General features: G+C 44.8%; 1 protein-coding gene across 3 annotated transcripts in view; it reads left to right on the top strand.

Moving 5' to 3' along the window:
- Positions 1–22,502, top strand: part of SP140 (SP140 nuclear body protein) — a 158,450-nt gene that overhangs the window by 69,728 nt on the left and 66,220 nt on the right. For all 3 annotated transcript variants that reach the window (XM_017889515.1, XM_017889513.1, XM_017889514.1), the window contains one exon: positions 3,282–3,323. In XM_017889515.1, coding sequence (XP_017745004.1) covers positions 3,282–3,323 — 42 coding nt within the window. The remainder of the gene's footprint in view (positions 1–3,281; positions 3,324–22,502) is intronic.

Here is a 22,502-nt window from a genome sequence, read left to right as displayed (position 1 = left end):
GCTAAATGTATATAAAGCTAGGTCCTCTTTGGATCAATCATTTCATATGAAGATGATAAGGAGCCATCAAAATGGACCTCCTGGATGTGTTTTAGCAATAGATGCAGATGTTTTAAGGGTGTCAAAGTTGGAAAGTCAAGCATGGTCATGGGATACATAAAATATTTCATAATAAGGTGAGAGGATCATCTTCAACTCAAAATTCAGATTTTTTTCATTGAAGTTACTATTTTCTAACTTTAGTGAAATAGGATGGAGCGGATGTTTGCTCACATCCATTTGAGACATGCATGAAACCATATATCATTTCATGAAATAGGCAACAAAAAGAATATTTCTTTTCTGATCCTTCACATTCTCTTTCACCTTCCAAAAAAATGTACACACAGACACACAGAATGTCTTCTCAAGATGAAATTATTTCCTGTTACCACAATGGTGCCACCGAGGACAAAGATCTCCAGAGGCAAATGTATTTTATAGGAGGGGCTGACCAGGAAAATCTTTTATGTTGATGCCACCTCTTTGGCTCTACCAGAGGGACTGTGCAGACCTGCTTTTTATCTGTGAAAGTGATTTTTCCCTCTCTTGAAGAACTCAACAAACAAATAGATTAAGTGCAGTGTAGATTCAGGACAAGGTGATGATTTTTCCAAGACTGGGTTTGAATGAGAACCTGAGGAGGGGGAAGAGAAAAATATCATCCTTATGCACTTCAGGTAGAAATGCGCATTCAAGACATTCACAGACTTCTAAAACAGCTCACACATAGCTAGCCACTGGGCTTCATATTCCACTGGGAACCTGGGATTCAGGCATTTATATTATCAGATATACTGGCTGATTTGAATTCTCAGCCACTGAGATATTTCATCCACTGGGTTTCCCAAAGGGAAACTATTATGTCACCTATTCAGTGAGTACACTAAAGACCAGCATCTCTACCTTTCCCCAGGTGCCAGGAGTAACTCAGCCTGGATGACCCAAATGAGCTGGACATTTCCAACTAACCAACTCTCCCCATCTTCTGGGGTTCAACACTTAGCAGCAACAAGCTGCAGTTGCCTCTACATGTTGTGTCTCCTCACGGGGGAGAACAGAACGTCCCTTAAGTGGCAGATCCACGATCCATTATGAACTCCATGGGTCCTCTGTGCCTCTCAGAGCTTCTGGCAGAGCCATTTGGCTTTGAGAAATTTCAGTGTCACTACCAGTGCCACATGATGGCATCTTAGCTCATGACAAGGGCCACATAAACCTTTTGGTCGCAGCTGAGGTATTGTAAAACAATCTGATACACTCACCCAGAATAATCATTGTATGCTAATGTTTGCTTGAGGGCCTCCCATAATTTCTAAGTGAAAAAATATTCATTTATTCACCCATTCAACATATGATTATCAAGTACCTACGAAATGCCAATGACCATTACAGAAGATTGAACTCAAAAATGATTTCGGCCAAGCATTGTCACCTAAGCCTATAATGCCAGCATTTTGAGAGGCTGAGATGGGAATATCATTTAAGCCCAGGAATTTGAGACCAACATGAACAACATAGTGAGATACCATCTCTACCAAAAAAAAAAAAAAAAATTACTCCGGCATTATGGTGTACACCTGTAGTCCCACCTACACAGGAGACTGAGGTGGGAAGATCACTTGAGCCTGGGAGGTCAAAGCTGTAGTGAGCTGTGATTTCATAATAGCACTCCAGCCTAGGTGACAGAGTGAGACTCTGTCTCAAAAAAAAAAAAAAATGTTTTTAAATTTTTGGTGCGGCCGGGCGCAGTGGCTCAAGCTGTAATCCCAGCACTGTTGGGAGGCGAGACGGCGAGCACGAGGTCAGGAGATCGATACGCATCCTGGCTAAGCACGGTGAAAGTCCCCTCTGTCTAGCGCTAAAAAACAAAAAAACTACTAAAATACAAAAAACTAGCCGGGCGAGGTGGCGGGCACCTGTATGTAGTCCCAGCTACCCGGGAGGCTGAGGCAGGAGAATGGCGTGAACCCGGGAGGCGGAGCTTGCAGTGAGCTGAGATCTGGCCACAGCACTCCAGCCTGGGTGACAGAGCGAGACTCTGTCTCAAAAAAAAAATAATAATAATAATAATAATAATTTATTGTCAACATGGATGAATTACAACTGGGTTGGGTTGGAGATTCTAGGCCAGTCAGAGAGGCATTCAGTGACAAGGTCACCTCTCAAGTGCTTGTCCTTTGAATCACACTTGTTTATGGCCTCTGTTCCCTGGGCTACAGATAGAAGCTAAAGCTGCCTGTATCCCAGAAGGGAAGGATGCCAAGTCATGCAATGGATATCCAAAAGCCATCTAAATAAATATAGTGGGTTACCTCTGAAAAGTCAGTCAACCTGACATCTTTTTGTGATTTGGATAGAAGGGAGAGTGGGAGACTTTCAGGAAAAAGTGCTACAGCACAGAGGACCTTGGAGGCATTTTATCACCAGGGCTGTGTTCCTAGGGGAGCTGCAAAAAGCAGTGTTCTTCTTCTCTGGGATACTGCATAGCCTCCAGGACTCTGGGCCCTGTGATCCCAGGAGGCTGTGGGGGATAAGTCCTCAGCCTGATTATTATTGCAACTCCTCTGGGTGGGATGACACAAAGGCCAAATTTAGGAAATATGCCTGAGGGCCCCTTGGAGTAAGAGGACAAGTAGTTTCTCTGAATTGGCCTATGCAAACTAGGTCCAGACTCCCTGCAGGGAATGGAACTTGCATTGGGCTGAACAGTAGTACTTGGGCACTTTTTATTCTCTCAGTAGATATATAGGCCCCAAAAATAAGATATGAGGTAAAGGGAAGGCTGTTTAAAAAAATAAAACTTTAGACAAAATAAAATTTATAGCATTTATTTGAGCAAAGAGTGATTCATGAATTGGGCAGCACTCAGAACAAGGAGAGGTTCAGAGAGCTCTGCTGCAGCAGCCCAGACAGTGAGGCCAATAAAGGAGTAAGTCAGAAAAACTAAATTTATTGGGTTATCATGGAAAGATGATAATTAGAGGTTAGATGGCAGATTCTAGTTGGTAAAGTCTCTAGTTTCATTTTACTGTTTATATCAGGTTTCAGTTTGCTTACTTAGAAACTTAAACCACTGGAGCCATCCCAGTCTGCAGGTCTTCTCGTCTTCTTCTCTTCCCAATTATTTTTTTACAACTGGTTCCTGAATCCCTTCAAAGATGACTATTTAAATTTAAACAAGTGATAGATGGAAACATTACATTCAATATCGTAAATCAATCTTTCTGTTTTTTCAACAGAGAATACTGAAGTCTCACAACAATACCTCGGTGGACCCTTGTGTAAGTACAAATTCTGAGCTATGACCCCAGAATATTCCACTCCTTTCTCCAGGGATATGTTCTGTGTCATGACTGCTGTTCCCTGAAGCATGTTCAGTCTCAGTTGGAGTATGCTGCTGTGTGTGATGACCAAAGAATGCCAGATGCATCACCCAAGCCAGGTAGATGAGCCTGGGCCTTGGATGTCTCAGTGTGAAAGCACCCTTTCCATCTGTTTCAGTAGAAACCTTCCAATGTCCTTATTTCCTTATTTCCCCTGGAAAGTGTGTGTAGGAGGCTGAGCTCTAGACCACTGAAGTCTCTTGAGACAGAGCTTGAAGTGGTAATGGGTAGGGCTGGCCTGGTGAGTAGGGGAAAGGAGCAAATGTGAAAGGATAACAGCATTTTCAAGTAAGGGGTGTGGGTGAAAGGGAAAGTCCCCAAAATGCACTCCAAGTTGCAGGTAGAGCTGAAGATGGTCATAAGCATCAGCCAGAAGGAACAGGCCAGGTTGGGCTATTATGTTCAAGGTGTGGATCCTGCCATTAGCCCTATAAAGGAGTATATACAGGGTGAGGGGTCCTTTACAGAGCTCCTATGGATGGTCTCAGGTAAGCCATTAGCATGCTGAGCTGGTTAGGACTGAAACCAGCATGACCTAGCAAATCCTGAGGCATTTTAACTCGACTGCTTATCTGGTGCTCAGTACTAAGCAAACCTTCTGATCCCATGGCCCCCATCCATTCTCTGCTTGCTATATGACTGCCTGTTTTGAGTTCTGCCAAAATCATGGATGAGTTCCTTCTCTAAATGAAATCATGGTTTGATTCTTTTCATTGCAATGAGATGTCTGTTTTAGGCAGGGTCACCTTCTTGCACAACTCTGGGGGACAGCACTCACATAGAATATCATGCAATAGCACTGACACGTGATACTTAACAGAGGAGGGATGCTCAAGAAGTTTTATATGCACTTTACCTCCAAAGCAATCCTCCAACAAGATTTAGGTCTTATCCACACTGATTTTGATGTCTGGCCAACTGAGGGACTTTTCAACAGTTAAAACAGCCCTGGAAGTCAGTGTTTGTGTGGTTGATTTTGGATGGACTAGGCATGGAAGTTTAGGTTTCACAGCCCACAGCCAGATATGTGTGGGGAGAAGAGGGAAACAGTTCCAGCAAAGGTATGGTCACTGTTAATAATTTTTCCAAGGCCAGTAACAACATTGACTTGTTATATCCCCATGCCTCCATAACCAGACTTTGCTCAGGTTGAATCTCATGTTGTCCTGCAGCCTGGAATCACTTGAAGAACTTTAAAAGAATATTGTTTCCTGGATCCGACTTCTGGGAAAATTCTAATTTAATCATTCTGGACTATGTATGACTTGAACATTAGGATTTTTTTAAGACCCCCAGATGTACCAATTCTGATATATAGAATTGCCTATTCTGTCACCTAAAGAATACCAGTGTCTGTGCCTCAACCCTAACCCAGTGATTCAGAATCTCTGGTGTTGGGTTCAGGACATTAACATTTTACATACTCTCCTGAGATGAGTCTAATGTACAGCCAGGTCAACAACAAAAAAACCAGAGAAATCAAATCTCTTCTTGAAAAGATATGGGTTTGGAGAACAAAATGGCAGATAGGAGGCAGGACTAACTTGCATCTCGTACTCGGATGGACAGAACAGCATGTTGAGACTCACATTGTGAACTTTTGCTCCAAGAACCACTGCAGGAATATACCAGCAAAACTGAAGGAAGTCACACACCCTTTAAAAGAAGTGGCTTGGCACTGCAAACTCTGTGAGACAGCCGAAAAACTGTGAGTTCTCAAAGTGTGAGAGGGAAAAAGTCCACCTCTGGACACATATCCTCACTGGGGAACCTGGAAATCTGGATCACAGGAGAAGGATTTCACCTAACCTAGAGCTGAAATGAATTTAGAGAGCCGGGTGAAATGTAAAAGTAGAATAAGCATCAGGAAGAGGTGCCTTCCCCAAGGACCCCTATAGGCACTTCGGTCCCCAGGGAAGCCATTTCTGACTTTATCTCACAGGAGTCCTTGCGGAGGGCAGCCAGTACAATTTGGGGAGAGCCATGGGGAGAAGGAGGCTTCCAGCTGAACTTTGTGATAATTTTGACCAAGCACAAATTTTCCTGGTCAGAATCTGGGCGTGTGAACCTGAAGTACAGATATAAACACAGAAGCCATGGCAGGCAGGGAGGGGTGAGACCTGAAAGCCCTGCTTGCTTTCTGAGTGGGACGCTTATTCCTGGGGCAAGATCTTAGCTCCAGGCAAAGGAGGCCTGGATATAAATTTGGCTCTCTTGGCTGTTGGGCACCATAGTGGGCATGAGACTGGCCTTGCTGGCTGCCTGGGTGCTGGGTGAAGCCTGTCACTGCTGGCTTCCCTCACTTATCTGGTGAACTGTATGAAGCAGCAGAGGCAGTGGTAATCCCCTCTGGAATATAACTCCATTAGCCTGCGAGCGACCCACCTCATCCCCCACAGTGGCCGCAGCAAGCCCTGTCTCAGAATCTGAGCTCAGACACACCTAACCCTGCCCCCAGCTGATGGTCTTTCTCTACCTGCCCCTGTAGCTGAAGACAAAAGACATGGACTCATGGGAGCTCTATGACCTCACCCATCACCTGAGAAACCCGAATACTTATCTAGTGAACCTAGGTCAAGCTTGTATCTCCCTCATATTACTTGCAGCTGATGGTCTCTTGAAAGTGCCACCTCCTGGCTGAAAGCCAGCCAACTCAAGTCATTACAGCCACTCATAACAGAACCATCTTGCTCCAGGAAGGAGAAAACAACAGCTAATTATACTGCCTGTAACATCCTGGGTAACCAGAGGTCCTGAGTCTGTCCAAGTAGCAACTTCACTGCTAGCATAACCAGCCTTTGAGAAAACCAGCGTACTAAACAAAACTACAACCAAGGACTCTTACAGAATCCACTTCACTCCCCTGCTGCCTCCACTGGAGCAGGTGCTGGTACCCATGATTGGGAGAACTGAAGACAGATCACATCACAGGACCCTTTGCAGATACTCCCCAGTACCAGCCCAGAGCCCAGTAGTTCTTCTGGTTGGCTAGACCCAGAAGAGCAATAACAATAACAATAACAGAAGAGCAATAACAATCACAGCAGTTTGGCGCTCAGGAAGCCCCATCCATAGGAGAAGGGGGAGAGCACCAGATCAAGGGATCACCCTGTGGGACAAGAGAATCTGAACAGCAGCACTTTAGTTTCAGATCTTTCCTCTAACATAGTCTACCCAAATGAGAAGGAACCAGAAAAACAATTCTGATAATGACGAAACAAGGTTCTATAACATGCCCAAAAGATCATGTTAGCTCACCAACAATGGATCCAAACCAAGAAGAAATCTCTGAATTGCCAGAAAAAGAATTCAGAAGGTCAATTATTAAGCTACTCAAGGACGCACCAGACAAAGGTGTAAACCAACTTAAAGGAATTAAAATAATAATACAGGATACGGATGAAAAATCTCCAGAGAAATAGATATTGTAAATAAAAATCAGTCACAACTTCTGGAAGAGAAAGACATACTTAGAGAAACACAAAATACACTGGAAAGTTTCAACAATAGACTAGAACAAGTAGAAGAATGAACTACAGGACTCAAAGACAAGGCTCTCAACCCAATCCAACAAAGAAAAAAGAACTTTTGAAAAAATGAACAAAGCCTCCACGAAGTTTAGGATTATGATAAATGACCAAACCTAAGAATAATTGGTGTTCTTCAGCAAGAAATCTGAAAGTTTGGAAAACATATTTGAGGGAATAATCAAAGAAAACATTGCTGGCCTTTCTAGAGAGTTAGACATCCAAATGCAAGAAGCTCAAAGAACATTTGGAAAATTCATCACAAAAAGATAATCACTCAGGCAAAGAGTCATCAGGTTATCTAAAGTCAAGATGAAGGAAAGAATCTATGAGGCAAAAACATCAGCTAAACTACAAAGGAAAACTTATCAGATTAACAGCAGATTTCTCAGCAGAAACCCTACAAGCTAGAAGGGATTGGGATCCTATCTTTAGCCTCCTTAAACAAAATGATTATCAGCCAAGAATTTTTGTATCCAAGAAACTAAGCTTCATAAACGAAGGAAAGTTAAAGTCTTTTTCAGACAAACAAATGCTGAGAGAATTCAACACTACCAAGCCAGTGCTACAAGAACTGCTAAAAGGAGTTATAAATCTTAAAACAATACATTAAAATATACCAAAATAGAACCCCCTAAAGCATAAATATCACAGGGCTTATTAAAAAATAACACAATTAAAAAAATAAGGTATTCAGGCAACAACTAGCACAATGAATAGAATAGTATCTCACATCTCAGTACTAATGTTGAATGTAACTGGCCTAAATTCTTCACTTAAAAGATACAGAATGGCAGAAAGGATAGGAATTTACCAGGCACATACCTGCTATCTTCAAGAGACTCACCTAACACATAAGGACGCACATAAACTTAAGGCAAAGGGGTGAAAAAAGATATTCCACGCAAATGGACACCAAAAGTGAGCAGGAGTCGGTGTTCTTACATCATACAAAGCAGACTTTAAAGCAACAACAGTTAAAAAAGACAAAGAGCGACATTATATAATGATAAAAGGACTAGTCCAACAGGATACTATCACAATCCTAAATATATATGCACCTAATAGTGGAGTTCCCAAATTTATAAAACAATTACTCACTTTGGGAGGCCAAGGTGGGCAGATCACAAGGTCAGGAGATCAAGACCATCCTGGCTAATGCAGTGAAACCCCATCTTCACTAAAAATACAAAAAAAAAAAAAGAAATTAGCTGGGTGTGGTGGTGGGCACCTGTACTCCCAGCTACTCAGGAGGCTGAGGCAGGAGAATGGTGTGAACCCAGGAGGTGGAGCTTGCACTGAGCCGAGATTGCGTCACTGCACTCCAGCCTGGGCGACAGAGCGAGGCTCCATCTCAAAACAAAAAAACAATTACTATTAGACCTAAGAAATGAGATAGATGGCAACAGAATGATATTGGGGGACTTCAGTACTCCGCTGACAGCACTAGACAGGTCATCAAGATATCTAGATAGTCAACCAAGAAACAATGGGCTTAAACTGTACACTAGAACAAGTGGACTTAACAGATATTTGCAGAACATTCTACCCAACAACTGCAGAATATACATTCTTTTCATCAGTATGTGGAACATTCTCCAAGATAGACCATATGACAGACCACATAACAAGTCTCAACAAATTTAAGAAAATTGAAATTATAGTAAGTACTCTCTCAGACCACAGTGGAATAAAATTGGAAATCAGGTCCAAAAGGAACCCTCAAAACCATGCACGTACAAGGAAATTAAATAATCTTCTCCTGAATGATCACACACACACGCACACATACCGTGGAATACTACTCAAGTATAAAAAGGAATGCAATAATGACATTCACAGCAACCTGGATGGAGTTGGAGACCATTATCCTAAGTGAAATAACTCAGGAATGGAAAACCAAACAACGTATGTTCTCACTTATAAGTTGGAGCTAAGCTATGAGGATGCAAAGGCATAAGGATGATACAATGGGCCTTGGGGACTGAGAGGGAAGGGTGGAAGGAGGGTGGGGGTTAAAAGACTACACATTGGGTACAGTGTACACTGCTCTTGTGATGAGTGTACCAAAATCTCAGAAACCACCACTAAAAAAATTATCCATGTAACCAAAAACCACCTGTTCCCCCAAAACTATTGAAATAACAATTTTTAAAAAAGATTAAGGATTCGACATATTTAAACATTTGGTATTTCATTCCCACCCTAGGGTTTTGGAGATGGTGGAACACACAACATCTGACACCGGACAGATGAGATTGACAGCAGTTTATGAGTCACATTTACTCAGTAGTCCGGTGGAGGAGGGCAGGCATCCCACACCACACAGGGCCACATGGGGGCTGCGCTCAGGAGCAGAGGAAACAGTCAGTGGCTGTGGAGGGTGGGCTGTTCCCTGCTTCCAGAGGAAGAGTGTGATTGGCTGGTTTGAATAATTCCATGACTGGCAGGGAATTGAAATCAGCTCTTCAAAAATAAGCAGAAGGTGCAAGCAGTCCTCTTGATCAGAAGTGTTGGTAGGAAACCTTATCTGCAGGAGCAGAGCCAGGCGAGAACTTGTAGATAGACCAGTCTAGGCCCTCCCAGTGTTACCAGATGTCCAGGCTGCACATAATATTGAACTCTAATTTTAGTCCTTACAGCACTTTTCCGTTGAACGACAAAGGGCTCAGTCACAGACCAGTTCTTTGTCATGAATACACATGCATTTGTCTACAATACAGCCTCTATGTATTGGTCTCTATATTTGCCCTATAAATTCTGTTGGTTTTTAATGACTGGGATTTGCTCCACAACACATGGATGCAAATGCTGTCATATTTTAACTTCCCCACATCAAATTAAATCTGGCTGAAGGTCTCATATATTGAGACTGGTGAGAAATGGAGAATTAGTTGATTTCCCATTCTTTTTATAGAACAAAGCACCAGCTCTTTTATGGGCCCAGGAAATGAGGAGAGGGCCTCCATCTTCAACACTGTATGATACTGTTACCACTGTCCTTGGCCATTAGAGATGGCACCTTCGCACCTTACAATCCAGGTTAGCTAAGTCATGGGAGATCATCTGCCAGGCTCCCAGAGCCGAAGAGCTCTGTGCTCCCTGTGGCCCACATGGGCATCTGTACCCACAGTCCTTCCCCCTCAGAGGTCGGCGTAGAGCCCTCCAGGCACAAAACCTACAGTCTAGGAACCCCTAACTAGGCCCTCTCTTCAACTCATGGGGAACTTATGGCCAAGAATACGGCATGTGATGATATCTCAGAGGCTTATTCTATCATATGTAATTTTCTGAGTCTCCTTTTCACCAGTTGATTTGTGGCATAGGCAAATGGATTTAACACTTTATTTCAAAACCTGGTTTTATCTGCAGCATAATACAATTATTCAGATTCCTATAAAATCACCATCTTGCTTTGTTGCTAGTCTTTCTGCGTTACAACCTTTGGTTTTATAAGAAAACCGTTTTATTCTGGACCACATATCCCCTGCCGCTAAAAACTTCACTGCAGACTGCAGGGATTTGTTCTGAAATCTCCCACGCCATGCTTTTTCCCTTCAGATATCCAGGGGAGAAGCGTACGGCCTGTCCAAACCAAGCAGGGCTCACAATTAGCAGGTTTGTGCTCTAGATGGCCAAGAGGGGGGGCCCTTCCTGAATCTTGTCGGGTCCCGTGACGATGGACTACTGTTTTACCTTTCTAGAGAAAACTTGGATGATGTGATGACGTGCCGGCACGGAGGAGCTGTTCTGTTGTGACACTTGTTCAAGAAAGTCCTATGAGACTGTCGACATCGCCCTGTGGGGAACCCTGAGAGTGAGTGACAGAGGGCGGCCCTCTCCTCTCCTCCTTTTAAAGGGACCCCTCCGCCTGCATGGCCGCACTCTTCCCCAGCGAGCGCCCACTTGTGTCTAGATCGGAAGGAGCAGTTTGTCGGTACTGGAAACCCAGCCCTGGTGATCAGAAGACCTGGGCAGCCCAGCGAGTTTCATGGTTCTCTTGTGGCTCTTCTCAGGGACCCGCCTGCCTTGATATGCTGAGCCCAGTGCTGGGGACCCTTTGCTACATAACTGTATGATTTCCTTTCCTTCCCAAGTTTTGCGGGAAGGTTCCTTGTCCCCAGGATTGAGGAAAAAAGAAACACCAATGTTTATTTTGTTGAGCTGATTCATAACAAGAAACCAGGCAGGGCACGGTCTAATTGGGGGCTGATGGGAGTGCCCCAAGTCCCTGAAGTGGAATAGCCCAGTTCTGGAAAACTCAAAAAGCGCTGGGCAGGGCAGGGGCTGCTTGTGCTCCCAGCAGTCTTCAGGACAGGGGTAAAGGGAGAAGGTCCTCCAACTCACTGAACCACCTTCCTCAGGGCTTCCCGGCCTGCTCTACACTGGATGTGAGGGACAAGCAAGGCTGAGATCCATGTGTGGAATCTGCATTACTCTGGAGAATGGGTTCCCTTCCCCCTGACTTGAGCCCCCATCCAGGCCATTCCTGAAGGAAAGACAGTTGGGCACCACAGGAATATGGCCTTTCCCAGGGGTCCCCTGCCCTCTGGGTCTCACCCAGGTCCCCAATGCTCTCCTCAGGGAGACCCCGTGAGTTGCATCTTCTGCCATGATGGGAAGGGAGTTCTTCAAGGGGGAAGGCCCAACAGTGTTGTTCAGGGAATCTGAGGTCCCTGGGAGAGGAGATGTGTCCGCACGGGAACAGTTGTAAGTCAATGCAACCCCCAAGGCCCTTCTCCCTTTCCCCACACGTGAGGCACATGGAACAAGCGCAGGGTCAGGAAAAGAATGCACCAAAAGGAAGGCCTGCTCCTTCCAAGCCCACACTCAATCACACTGGGAATAGGAAGACCCCCAACTTGTGCCCACAGAAAATAACCTCACCATGTCATGCTGGTTTCCAGACCAACATGTAGAAAAAACTTAGTGGGGCAAGAAGGGTGTGGATCCGTGTTGCTCCGGTCTCATGCATTGGGCTCATTTCTCTCCAAGGCTGGCTTTTTCATTTACGGCTCTTTCTTTTGCAAGAAATGTGAGGGTCGTCCTCTGAGCTAATTGCTGTTTCCTGAAGAGCTCCTTTTTTGCCCCAAGGATTCTTACTAGTTATTATGTAAATAAAAAACAAGGCAACCTTTGATTACCAGGCTGGCCCATGACAGTTACCCGACCCCCTGAAATGGGCCCCTCGTGAGATTTGTAGATCTTTAATTCCACCCGGGCAAGAGCAACACGGCTGCTACAATGTTCACGTGTGTGTGGGTTTCCTGCGTGGGATTTTTTGGGAACCACCAGATGGGCAATGCCTTGAACGCCTTTTAGCTTTGTCCAGTTGGTATTTTGTCAATCGATGGAAGGGAGGGCGTGTCAAGCCCTGGAAGGACCCATTGGGTTGGATAAAATCAAAGAAAACCTTTGAAGAAGCACATTACCCCCAGTGAAGGCGTTTGTACGACATCGGCCCTCAATCTTCCCAGGAACCACAGGGCCTCTACAAGGAGCGCTCTTTCTGGCTTCCATTTCATTTCTTCATCCTTCCCCCAATTTTTCGTGCCTAGAAAAAATTAGTTTCCCCCCTTCATCCTAAAATAAGCTTGCCACAGAAGCAAGGGGCTCTGGACAGTGATTGGATTGGTTTTCAGTCCAGAACTTAAGTCTTCTTTAAGCAAAAGGAAACATGAAGGCCAAAGGTGTCCCTGCAACCAGACCACATCCCTGAGAGTTCCTCCCCCAACCTGCCCCCATGAGGAAACAAGGAGCTCAGAGAGAGCAATTGAGTCCTGGCCCTGCTGGGCAGGCACTCATTAAAAGAGAAGAGATATTCATCTTAAAATGGTATTGTGCTTTCTTAACTCTGCCCCCCCAATCCCCGAAATTCCCAGACCCTCCAGATTCCTTTGGCCATGTGTGATAGACTGTATGGGTTTACAACACGGATTAGGATCAGGAGTAGAATGCGCGGAAGAAAGGAACCAGATCAGTGATTTCTTACCTATTACCCCTCCACTATCTGAATTGTGAAAGATGCATAGATTACTTTTCTAACCCACGGAAATGAAGCAACCCCAAAGCCATAAGTAAAAATCCCCAACCTGTAGAAACGGATTTCACTTTCTGGCCGTTAATAAGAAAGTCATCTGGGTGGAAAAACAACGATTTATGTTACCGTTAGTTGCATGAGTTTTCAGTTTAACCTGGTTAATGTAACTTAGGGTGTTTAAGATAAGAGTTCTACTTAACAATAGTGTATTTCACACTTCAACATTGTTCAGAGAGTACATTTCAAATGTACTCACTGAAACAAAATGATAACTATTTGAGGTGATGAATATGTTAATTAGTTTGATTTAATTATTTCGCATAGCAGTCATATATCACAACATTACTTTGTACTCCAAAATACATACCATTATAAATTATCGACTTACAGTACTTTTTTTGTTTTAAAGACAAGGGTCCTGATCATTCTCAGCTGAAAGGTGTCTGGCGACGCTAATGATGAGGCGCGTTGTTTTTGTCTTTATTATTTTTTCAGTACAAGGATTTTGGCCAAATGGGACTTAGACTGGAGGCTGAGTTTGAGAAGAATTTCAAGGAAGTGTTTGCTATTCAGGAAACAAATGGAAACAATTGACTGGCTTAGTGGATGCTGAAGGCATTCAGCAAATAACACCCCAAAATATGCCACTGGTTTGCCACTGACTTCAAAATGAGGTCACCTGGGCACAGCACATGCAGGGAGGGGCTTTTCTCTGAGCCTCCCTCATCTGCCCAAAGACAAATCCTCAAAAGGAAATTCAATCATCATGAATGACAACCCTGAGTACCTCATCAGCCAGGGAAGAGTAAGTGTGATCACATGGGAGGATACTGGAGGTGACACCATCCCATACAGACTCTCACCTCTCCTCCTGAGGGCTGTTCCAGACAACATTTATTACCTGGAAGACCTTTTATCTGAAAACAAGCCAAGCTTTATTCAGGAGACACTTCTTCCCTTCACTCTCCCACTTCCGTGGCCACCTCCATGCTCCATGCTATTGTAGCTCATATTTACAGCACTAAGAAACCCAGAGCTTGGTGGGCCTCCCCAGGTTAGGAGAATCACCATGGTTGACATTCTGATGAATGTGATTCTAGGCTTTGTAATGTGTGTATGTTTGGGAGTCAGGGAGTAGGGAGACAGTGGGTATACCATCTTAATAAATAAAAAATGCTTATCAATTTTTTTCACTTAATAATATACAATGGACATTGTCACATCAATAAATACAGCTGTACATCATCATTGCCATACCTTTCATTTTTTTCATCCAGACTGAATTGTTATTGGCTAGTTAGTGATTTTTGTCTTGTAAGCAACACTAACTTGTACTGACAGGCAGTGTAGGCTAGCATTTAAGAGCACAGACTCTGAATGTAGCCCATGTAGGTAGAAGCTCAGCTCCTGCACGTGTCTACTTGTTGGCAGTGTGTGCATGGGCAAGCTATTCTTCCTTCCCCTGCACTGTTTAATCTGCAAAATGGAGGTAACTCTCTGGATTATTGTGAAGATTAATAAGTTAATATTTATTATTCACTTAGAAAGCTTCTGGCCTTGCATGCAATACATAAGTAATAAATAAACAAATCTAAGATTAACACGAACACCCTTGTATCAATTCAGGCTCTTTGCCATCAGTTGGGTCAAGAGAAACCCAATTTATCTAGGTTAGACAAAAAGTGACTTTGATGATGAAATACACAGTGCCTCACAGAAAGGACTGGAAGGCAGGGGTACTGAGCTGGCAAATAGCCCTGGAAAAAGGTAGGAATCAGAGTGATTCCAGGCATTGAGCACCAGGAATGATGCAGCTATGTCCTTAAGGATGTTAATAATTTTACCAATCTTTTTTTTTTTCTTTTTTAAAACAAACAAACAACTCCTCACAATACTTCACTCAAGAGCCCAACTCCCACCAAACAGATCTGGCTGACCTGGCCTGCTCAAGGGCCAGCACTGTGTTTAACATCCCCTCATTCTTGCGCCCAGAAAGGAGAGCTCCTTCACCCAAGGGAACCGGGAACTGTTAGGAAAGGGGGATGGAGGAGGCTGAACAGCCAAGAAAATCATAGCTGACCAAGGGAACCCACCTGGGACACTCAAGGCCTGGACCACTGCTGTCTAATGGAGGAATAGGGACAATTCCAGGCCAGAGAGGCCGCAGAGTTGGGGGCTGCTGAGTTCCTTGGGTCCATGGGACCAGGTAACTGTTTCCCTATTGCCCTGTGCTGCAGAGGCAAAGTCTGAGTTGGTCACTGTTCTAGAAGGAAGGGGGTCTGCCTTACACCACTGGACAACCAAGAACAAGGACAGGGGCTATACTGTCATGGTGTCAATCCAGTACACCCGCATTCAAAGAGACGCTGGATCCTGGGTGGGTTCCTACCCTGGGGGAGTGTGCCATGTCTCTGGGAGCTTCCAGGACCTGGTGCTCTAATTGTCTTGAGCTGGGAGGTCATGAGCTCTCGGTAATGACCTCTCAGCTGGGATCTACCATGGTGAGTCCTGGGCGTCAGCACACACCCTGCTCTGCTGAGCTGGGAGAAGCACATTCCACCGGGAAGAAGGGTAGGTGGCCCTGGAAGGCTTCACAAAACTCTGGAATTGGAGCCCAGGAACTAAAGTTGTCATGACTGTTTCCTATGACACCCAACTCTCACATATACCCAGTAGGGTGCCATTTATTCCCTAATTAGATGCTCAGGGAAGTCACAGCAGGAAGGCGGCAGAGGGAAGGCCAGGGCCTGCATCCCTTGGAAAGAGGTGGCTGCTTCAGTAAGTTCCTGAAACCAGCACAGGATTCGATACCATCACTCAATCTCCTTCTGTAACAAAGACAAAAAATACACTTAGTCTCCTCTGCAAGAGCCTATATGTCTCATCTATATAGATGGTCTGTAATTAACTCCAATGAAATTCTAGAATGTCCATGCCTTTTCCCCAGGGGTATTATTTGTTTTCTTATTTTGTTTACTGAAATAAGTCAACTACTATGAGCACAAAAGTACAGAGTATACGTAATTCTGAGTTGTGTATCTCATAAGGAATGTGTTCTTCCTGTTTGATGCTATGTTTAGTGGTATCTCTTCTCTTGGGTGGGCAGTGGACCCAGGGGAGTCTCTCTAGAGAACTTCTGGTGCCCCCAGGACCAGGCCTGAGTGTGGGAGGGGGCAGGGCTGGGTCATTTCTTAGGAGTGAGAAGCAGGGAGTTCTGCTTCTGATATTTAGGAGAAAACTCCTGAGCATCCAGTCTTCTTGCAGATGACAGCTAGAAACTCTGGACAGTAATCGAAAAATAATGGCTTGAGGCCTCTGCAAGGTAAATGAAACTCAGAGAGGCACTTCCTGTTTTTTATTGCCTGTCCCTAAGAGCAGCAACAGTTTTGTGTGGGACAACCAAAGCTTTGATAGAAAGCCTATCTTCTTTGTGGTTGGCCGAGCCATGGGGAAGAGCCCAGAGCAACCAGGCTTCCTGGGGAATGAAGGGAAAATCCCAGAAGGCAAAAAGTCATAGAAAGGAACTCAAATAATGTGTATGAACCTTCCCAAGTCTCTGACTGATGCCTGGAGTAAAATGAAATCAGTCTGAACATAGGATGGAGCTTTGCCCACTGCAGACAAGAACTAGAGTGTAGCTTGAACTTAAACAAAGAAATCACTTGCCAGAACAAAAGCTCTTCCTGTTCTGATCCAAGCTAGAGTTGGCAATTAGCTGCCAATGTAGTCACTCTAGATGCAGACTGGACACCGGGTGCTACAGATCAATGTACGTAACCAGGTGCCTTCCCACCTTCTGCTATCACTTCTATTCAGATCCTCTGGGCTGAAATTTTTCATCTGACATGAAACCACCTCTTGCTACATTACATCAATACCGAGATACTTCTCTCCTGAAATCTTCATTCACATTTTCCACCAAACCCCATGGTGTGTGCGACTGAAAGAGTCTACACCAGTTCATACAAGGACAGCACAGTCTTGAGTTGTGTATTGTGTCCCCACCAATATTAAGCAGGAAACTAGGGTGTGGCCTGTTCAGGGAAGCAGGTGACTCCTCTGCTGAGACATTTGGTTGCATATTTAACTGCATCCTGCCAGAGCTGCCAGTAAGGTGGGTAGGACCACTTTCCATCTCCTGTTCACCTCATCCTCCAGAGGGTTCATCCACAGTTGCCTGAGTCTGGGTGGGGAGGAGGATGCAGGACCCTCGCCTTGAGATCTTAGGACCTCGAGTCTTGGCCTTATAATGATGTGGCCGCCACTTCTGGCTCTCTCTGGTGTCTCTGTGGTTTTCCACTCTTGCTGGGTCTCAGAGAATGGGATGTGCCCATGGCTGGTGCACTCTGCATGCCAGTGGGACATGTCTGCTCCTTAGATGTTGTTTGTAACGTCCCATGGTGGTCAGTACATGTGCCAGAAGTGCATGGTGCAGGAGCTGGCTGGTGCTTTTTGTTTGTGCTTATTCAGGAAATACAAAATATGACTCCTGGGGTTTCCTGCATGTGCCATTGGTCTGAATGATAAATGTAAATCCTGGCCCCACTTCCTCATGTCCCCCAGTGGGGAAGGACCCAATTTCCAATTCTGGATTCTTTACAAGCACAACTCAAGAATATCATTATTGTCATCATGTCATCACAGCTGAGCCTGGACCCAGGCGCTCTGGGATAAATGTGAGCCCCTCACTTCCATGCCTCCACATTCAATGGACTGAACACCCTCTAGAATTATTCATGAGAGAGGATGTAATAGGCCATAGATGTTATGTGCAGAGGGGTCTCCAATTCTCTCTGGAAAGGAGAGTGTCACCTACTAGACTGAGTCCACTGGCCATTCTCAACTGGCTAGTAGCTGCAGAAATGGATCTGTCAGGGAACTTACCCTTTATTCCCCTATACATCAAGAAAATGCATCGGTAGCAGATGAGATGGATGAGTTTTCAACTTCAATGTCATTGTTTTGGGAACCAGCACAACTGTGTCAGTATGTTGTCCAGAAAGACATTGGACCGGAAGGCCCTGGAGGCCACCTGCTCCCCATAACCTGTTCCACCTGACAGTTTTACAGTCCACCTGGCCCTGAAAACCTCACCCCTAGGTGAGACACAAGATTCCCAGCAAAGCCTGGTTCCCAGGGCCATTTCATGACCTGGCCAGACCAGGTAGTCCTGTGCTAGTGGGCTGGGAGCCTGTAGGATGCCAGCCTGTTCCCTGGGCACAGCATTTGTACCCATGAAAAACATGTGCACCAGTTATGAAAAATGCACAGGGCTGTCCCACCAGCTCCAGAGACCCACTTGGTCCTGGCGAGAACTCATTAGACTTTATTTTTTATTTCTTCTAGACCAGATCTGTTATGACTGACCATCTAAGAAGACCCACCTCATCCTCAAAACAGGATTTTCTCAGCCCTTGCTAGGAAAAGGTGCCCTGAGAGAACCCCCCTAGTGGTCCAGTCAGCTGTCTACCACCCACATTTCCAGGCGGAGCACCTGTAGAAAGGCACACTCCACCCCTTCCCTGCACATCTCTTCCAGACCATGGTTGGCAGATGGGCATTGGCCTTTGCTAGATGGGCATTGGCCTTTGCTAGAACTGTATTTCCTGTCTCATAATCACTAAATCTTCATGAAGTTACACTTTCCACCCCACTCTTCCTTTGTTCAGCAACACTGAGGTCCTTGCCAGGGACCCTGCTCTTCATAGGAACACCCACTTTCCAGCCCAAAGAAATGAAAGCTGCTGCCCACAAGGTGCTGGTGGAGGCCATCTGGGTGGGCCACCAGGTACTCTCCTTCTCTCACCACACATGCATCACCTGGCAGTCCTAAGATTTAGGATAGTTCAGGGACCATATTTTCCAGCTTACTGTGCTGAAAGTAATAGACACATGGAGGTTTGCAGAAATATTAGGAGTGAGGACTTGTTAAAAGACTGCGTGTTTTATTGAAGCCTTTGCTGCCTCCAGCCCCAGCCTCCAGGTTCCCTCCACTCCTGGTGGTGCCCAGCCCAACATTGTTGGGCTGCAGGGACCCTGCAGTTCCACCCTTGTAGGGTGCATCCAACATGGAGCTGCCTGGTTCCAAATATCGGATGACAGCCGGTATTTGTGCTAACAGGGACCCACTGGTGAACACAGGAAGATGCCATCAGGAATCTCCAGAATGTGAAAGATGGTGAACCTGCAGAGAATCATTCTTTTTCAGTCCAGCAGTTGGGGCTCAAAGAGAAGCTAAGACTCAGAGGAGCCATGTGACAGAGCAAGAACATCACCATCTTGGACAAACACCACAATTTTAAGTTCACCTTAATTAAAAAACCACCTAAATCCAGCCCAAAAACATCAGCCTAATGGCTAATGTCAGCATAACCAGAAACATTCCAACCCTAAGATAAGCCACCTCCCTCCAACCAGAAACACGCCAACCCCAAGATAACCTCCCCTCTGACCAGAGACATTCCAACCCTATAATAAACTTTTTCTCACATGGAAACATTCCGAGCCTGCCATAAGCTCCCCACTTCCTAAACCCTTAGATACCCTTAGTCTGTAAGAGAAAATGCTCCTGACCAAAAAAAATTGACCAGAATCCCCTCTCAGGTTTATTCTCCATAATAAACCTGTCTTTAACTGTTGAGCCACTCTTCATGTTTCTTTCCTCTTCCACACTAGCCATTCCCCTCTACAACATTTCTTAAGTTCCCATACACACCTAATCCCAGATATAAAGGAACAGTTAAAAGCCATTTCCCATCAATGCTCTGTTTGCCAAAAAGCTCCACCCCACTCCAACACTAGACCCCCTTCTTTCCCAACCCATCAAGCCAGGGAACACCTTCCAGAACAGGAATGGCAAATTAATTTTACCCATATGCACCAAGTAAAAAAAAGTTTAATTTCTTTTAGTTCTGGTTAATACCTTTTCAGGATGGGTCAAGGCTTTTCCCACAACCAACAAATGAAATTTTATTGTCACCTCCAAATTAAATAACAGAAATCATCCCCAGGTTCAAGGTGCCTCTTTCTTTTCAATCTAATAATGGTCCTAAATTCATTTCTCAAATGACTCAAACGCTTGCACAAGCCCTACAAATTATCTGAAAGCTGAACATCCCCTGTCGACCTCAATCTTCAGGAAAGGTTAAAAAAAAAATGGCATCTTGAAAAACACCCTCACCAGGTACTCACTCCAAACACATAAAGGCTGGATTACACTTTTGCCTTTAGCCCTCCTAAAAATTTGAGCGCTCTCATGTAAACCTTTATGCTCAGCCCCTTTAAACTCACGTATGGGAGACCACTCGCCCCTTCTGCTCCACCTCAGGGTCAAGCTCCACCTCCACCAACCCCTCTTGTTTCCCCTCTTCTACATACCATCTGCCATTTCATTTAGGCATAGGCTGACAATACCTGCCACAACCCATCGCCAACTCCTCTAATCCCTTCTTACAGCCAGGAGACTGGGTTATGGTAAAAAATCCCAATCCTACCCCCAATTCCCCTCTTACACCTAAATGGAAGGGACTTTACCAGATCATCCTTACCACACGCACAGCAGCAAAACTCCAGGGACTCCCTAACTGGTTTCATTATACTTCTCTCAAGAAAACAGACTTCCCTTCACCACATACCCAAACAACCAATTCTAAAACCCCTTCAGCCTTCTCTTGTATTTCCACAGGATCCACTTGCCTTCACCTCACCCAAGTCCCAGAGGAAAAGGAGGAAAAATCCACATAAGCCACTTATGTCTCTTTCTCTCCCAAATTTTCATTGCTTCCTAAACAACCTTGTTATAGACCTTCAGTGGTATCCTTATGAAGCTCCCATTATACATCCTGACCAGCTCCTTACTGCTCTATGAGACCTGTGGCTTCAGTGAACTTTCCAGGACTTTACTCCTACCCAAATAACCTTTTTTCTCTTTTTGTTTGTTTCTTTCAGTATAAATTCCCTAATCACATGAACCTTACCAATACAACCACTCCTCACTGCTCTCAAACACAAATGCTCTCTAAACCCTACACCATCCCTTTTGCTTCAAGCTAACCCTTCCTTTGCTCCAGAATGCTGATGTGCTTGTCACTGTCGTCCTCAGCTTACACAGCCCTTCCTACACCCCTTCACGACCTTTTATAAACTCCAAAAAGGAGCTTCCTTTTTAAAAAAAGCTGACACCCCGGTTAGTGACTATCTCACTTCCAGGGCCAATCAGGCCAACAAATTATTTCAAACCTCCTGCAACTCCTTACAATGCCTCAAGTCCCAAGGCCCTCCCATTAAAAGGCCCATAACTAAATACACCCCCAATTCTACAACAAGCCTCACTTTGCTTTTTAGCCTCTAAGGGAAATTTCCCTGTAGGATCCTTGACATTTAACCAATGCTACCGCACTACCATTGTTAAATACCCCTCTGACCATCAAACTAACTGGGTTAATTTCCTCCTTCCCTGGTCCTGCAGGTCTTGCTGCTTGTCAGGCCTCTCCTCCAACCCTCTGCCACAATTCAGAAAAGCTGAGAACCCCTTGGAGTGAAAAAGGAGGAGAAACACAGTGTCTGTAGCCGAGCAGGAGGTTCAATAAATACTTTCACTTCTCTTTTCCCCATTTTGGCAGAAACCTGTGAGGGTGAGTCAGTGTGTCGGCCGACTTCCTGCTCTGGGTCTGGGCAGCCACACTGCACGCAGGCTGGGCCGACTGGGGAGCTCATAGGCCAGGCTCTGAGACCCAGGCAGCGCCTAAGGTGGGAAGATGGCAGGTGGGGGCAGCGACCTGAGTACCAGGTGAGTCTTTATCTCTCTTCGTTTAACCTTTATCTCTGGCAGTATTGGAGCTTTCATGCATTTAGTTCAGTTTCTGTCTAAAGCTTCACTTGTTTAGTCCTGCTTTGCAAGAACATAGGTAGGTAGTGTAATATAATGAAATAAAAGAGAACGTAATGAGGAAATCAGATTTTTACAACAGCAGGACAACTGTTTGTGTGAGTCCAGCTTTCCATAACACAGATGACTTTTCTTGTTTTGAAACTACTGCTCCACTGGCTGGGACACTCCGAACAGTCGTTTCAGTCATTTGTGACAGAGAGTTATTATTTCCTCATGATCTCTGAACCCTTTCACATCCCTCTGCCCTCTCTGCCTTCACATATGTCATGTCAAAGAAGGTAGTTTAGAAAACAGACACTCCAGGGTAAACAGCTGGCTTACTTTTAAACACTAGAAACTGTGGTTTCACCTGTCCTGGCAAGGGGCCTCAGTCAGCTTTGGGGCTATTTCCTTGACTGACTCAGGGTGTGAGCTCTGATACAATTGGCCTGGATCCAAAGAAGGAAAAGAAGAAAAGGCCCAGCATGACAGAAAGGTAAATATTTTTTCTTTTACTTCAATTTCCTGTCCCAAGATGGGGATGCGTCTGACCAGAAACGAGATGGAAATCCTATCTTTTCTCTGGTAATGAGTTTATAAAAAACATTACTTAATCTTTTTTTTTTTTTTTTTTTTTTTTT

This window comes from Rhinopithecus bieti, unplaced genomic scaffold (assembly GCF_001698545.2).
Source record: "Rhinopithecus bieti isolate Rb0 unplaced genomic scaffold, ASM169854v2 scaffold_19546, whole genome shotgun sequence".
NCBI lineage: Eukaryota > Metazoa > Chordata > Mammalia > Primates > Cercopithecidae > Rhinopithecus > Rhinopithecus bieti.
This window is presented reverse-complemented; position numbering and strand designations above follow the sequence as displayed.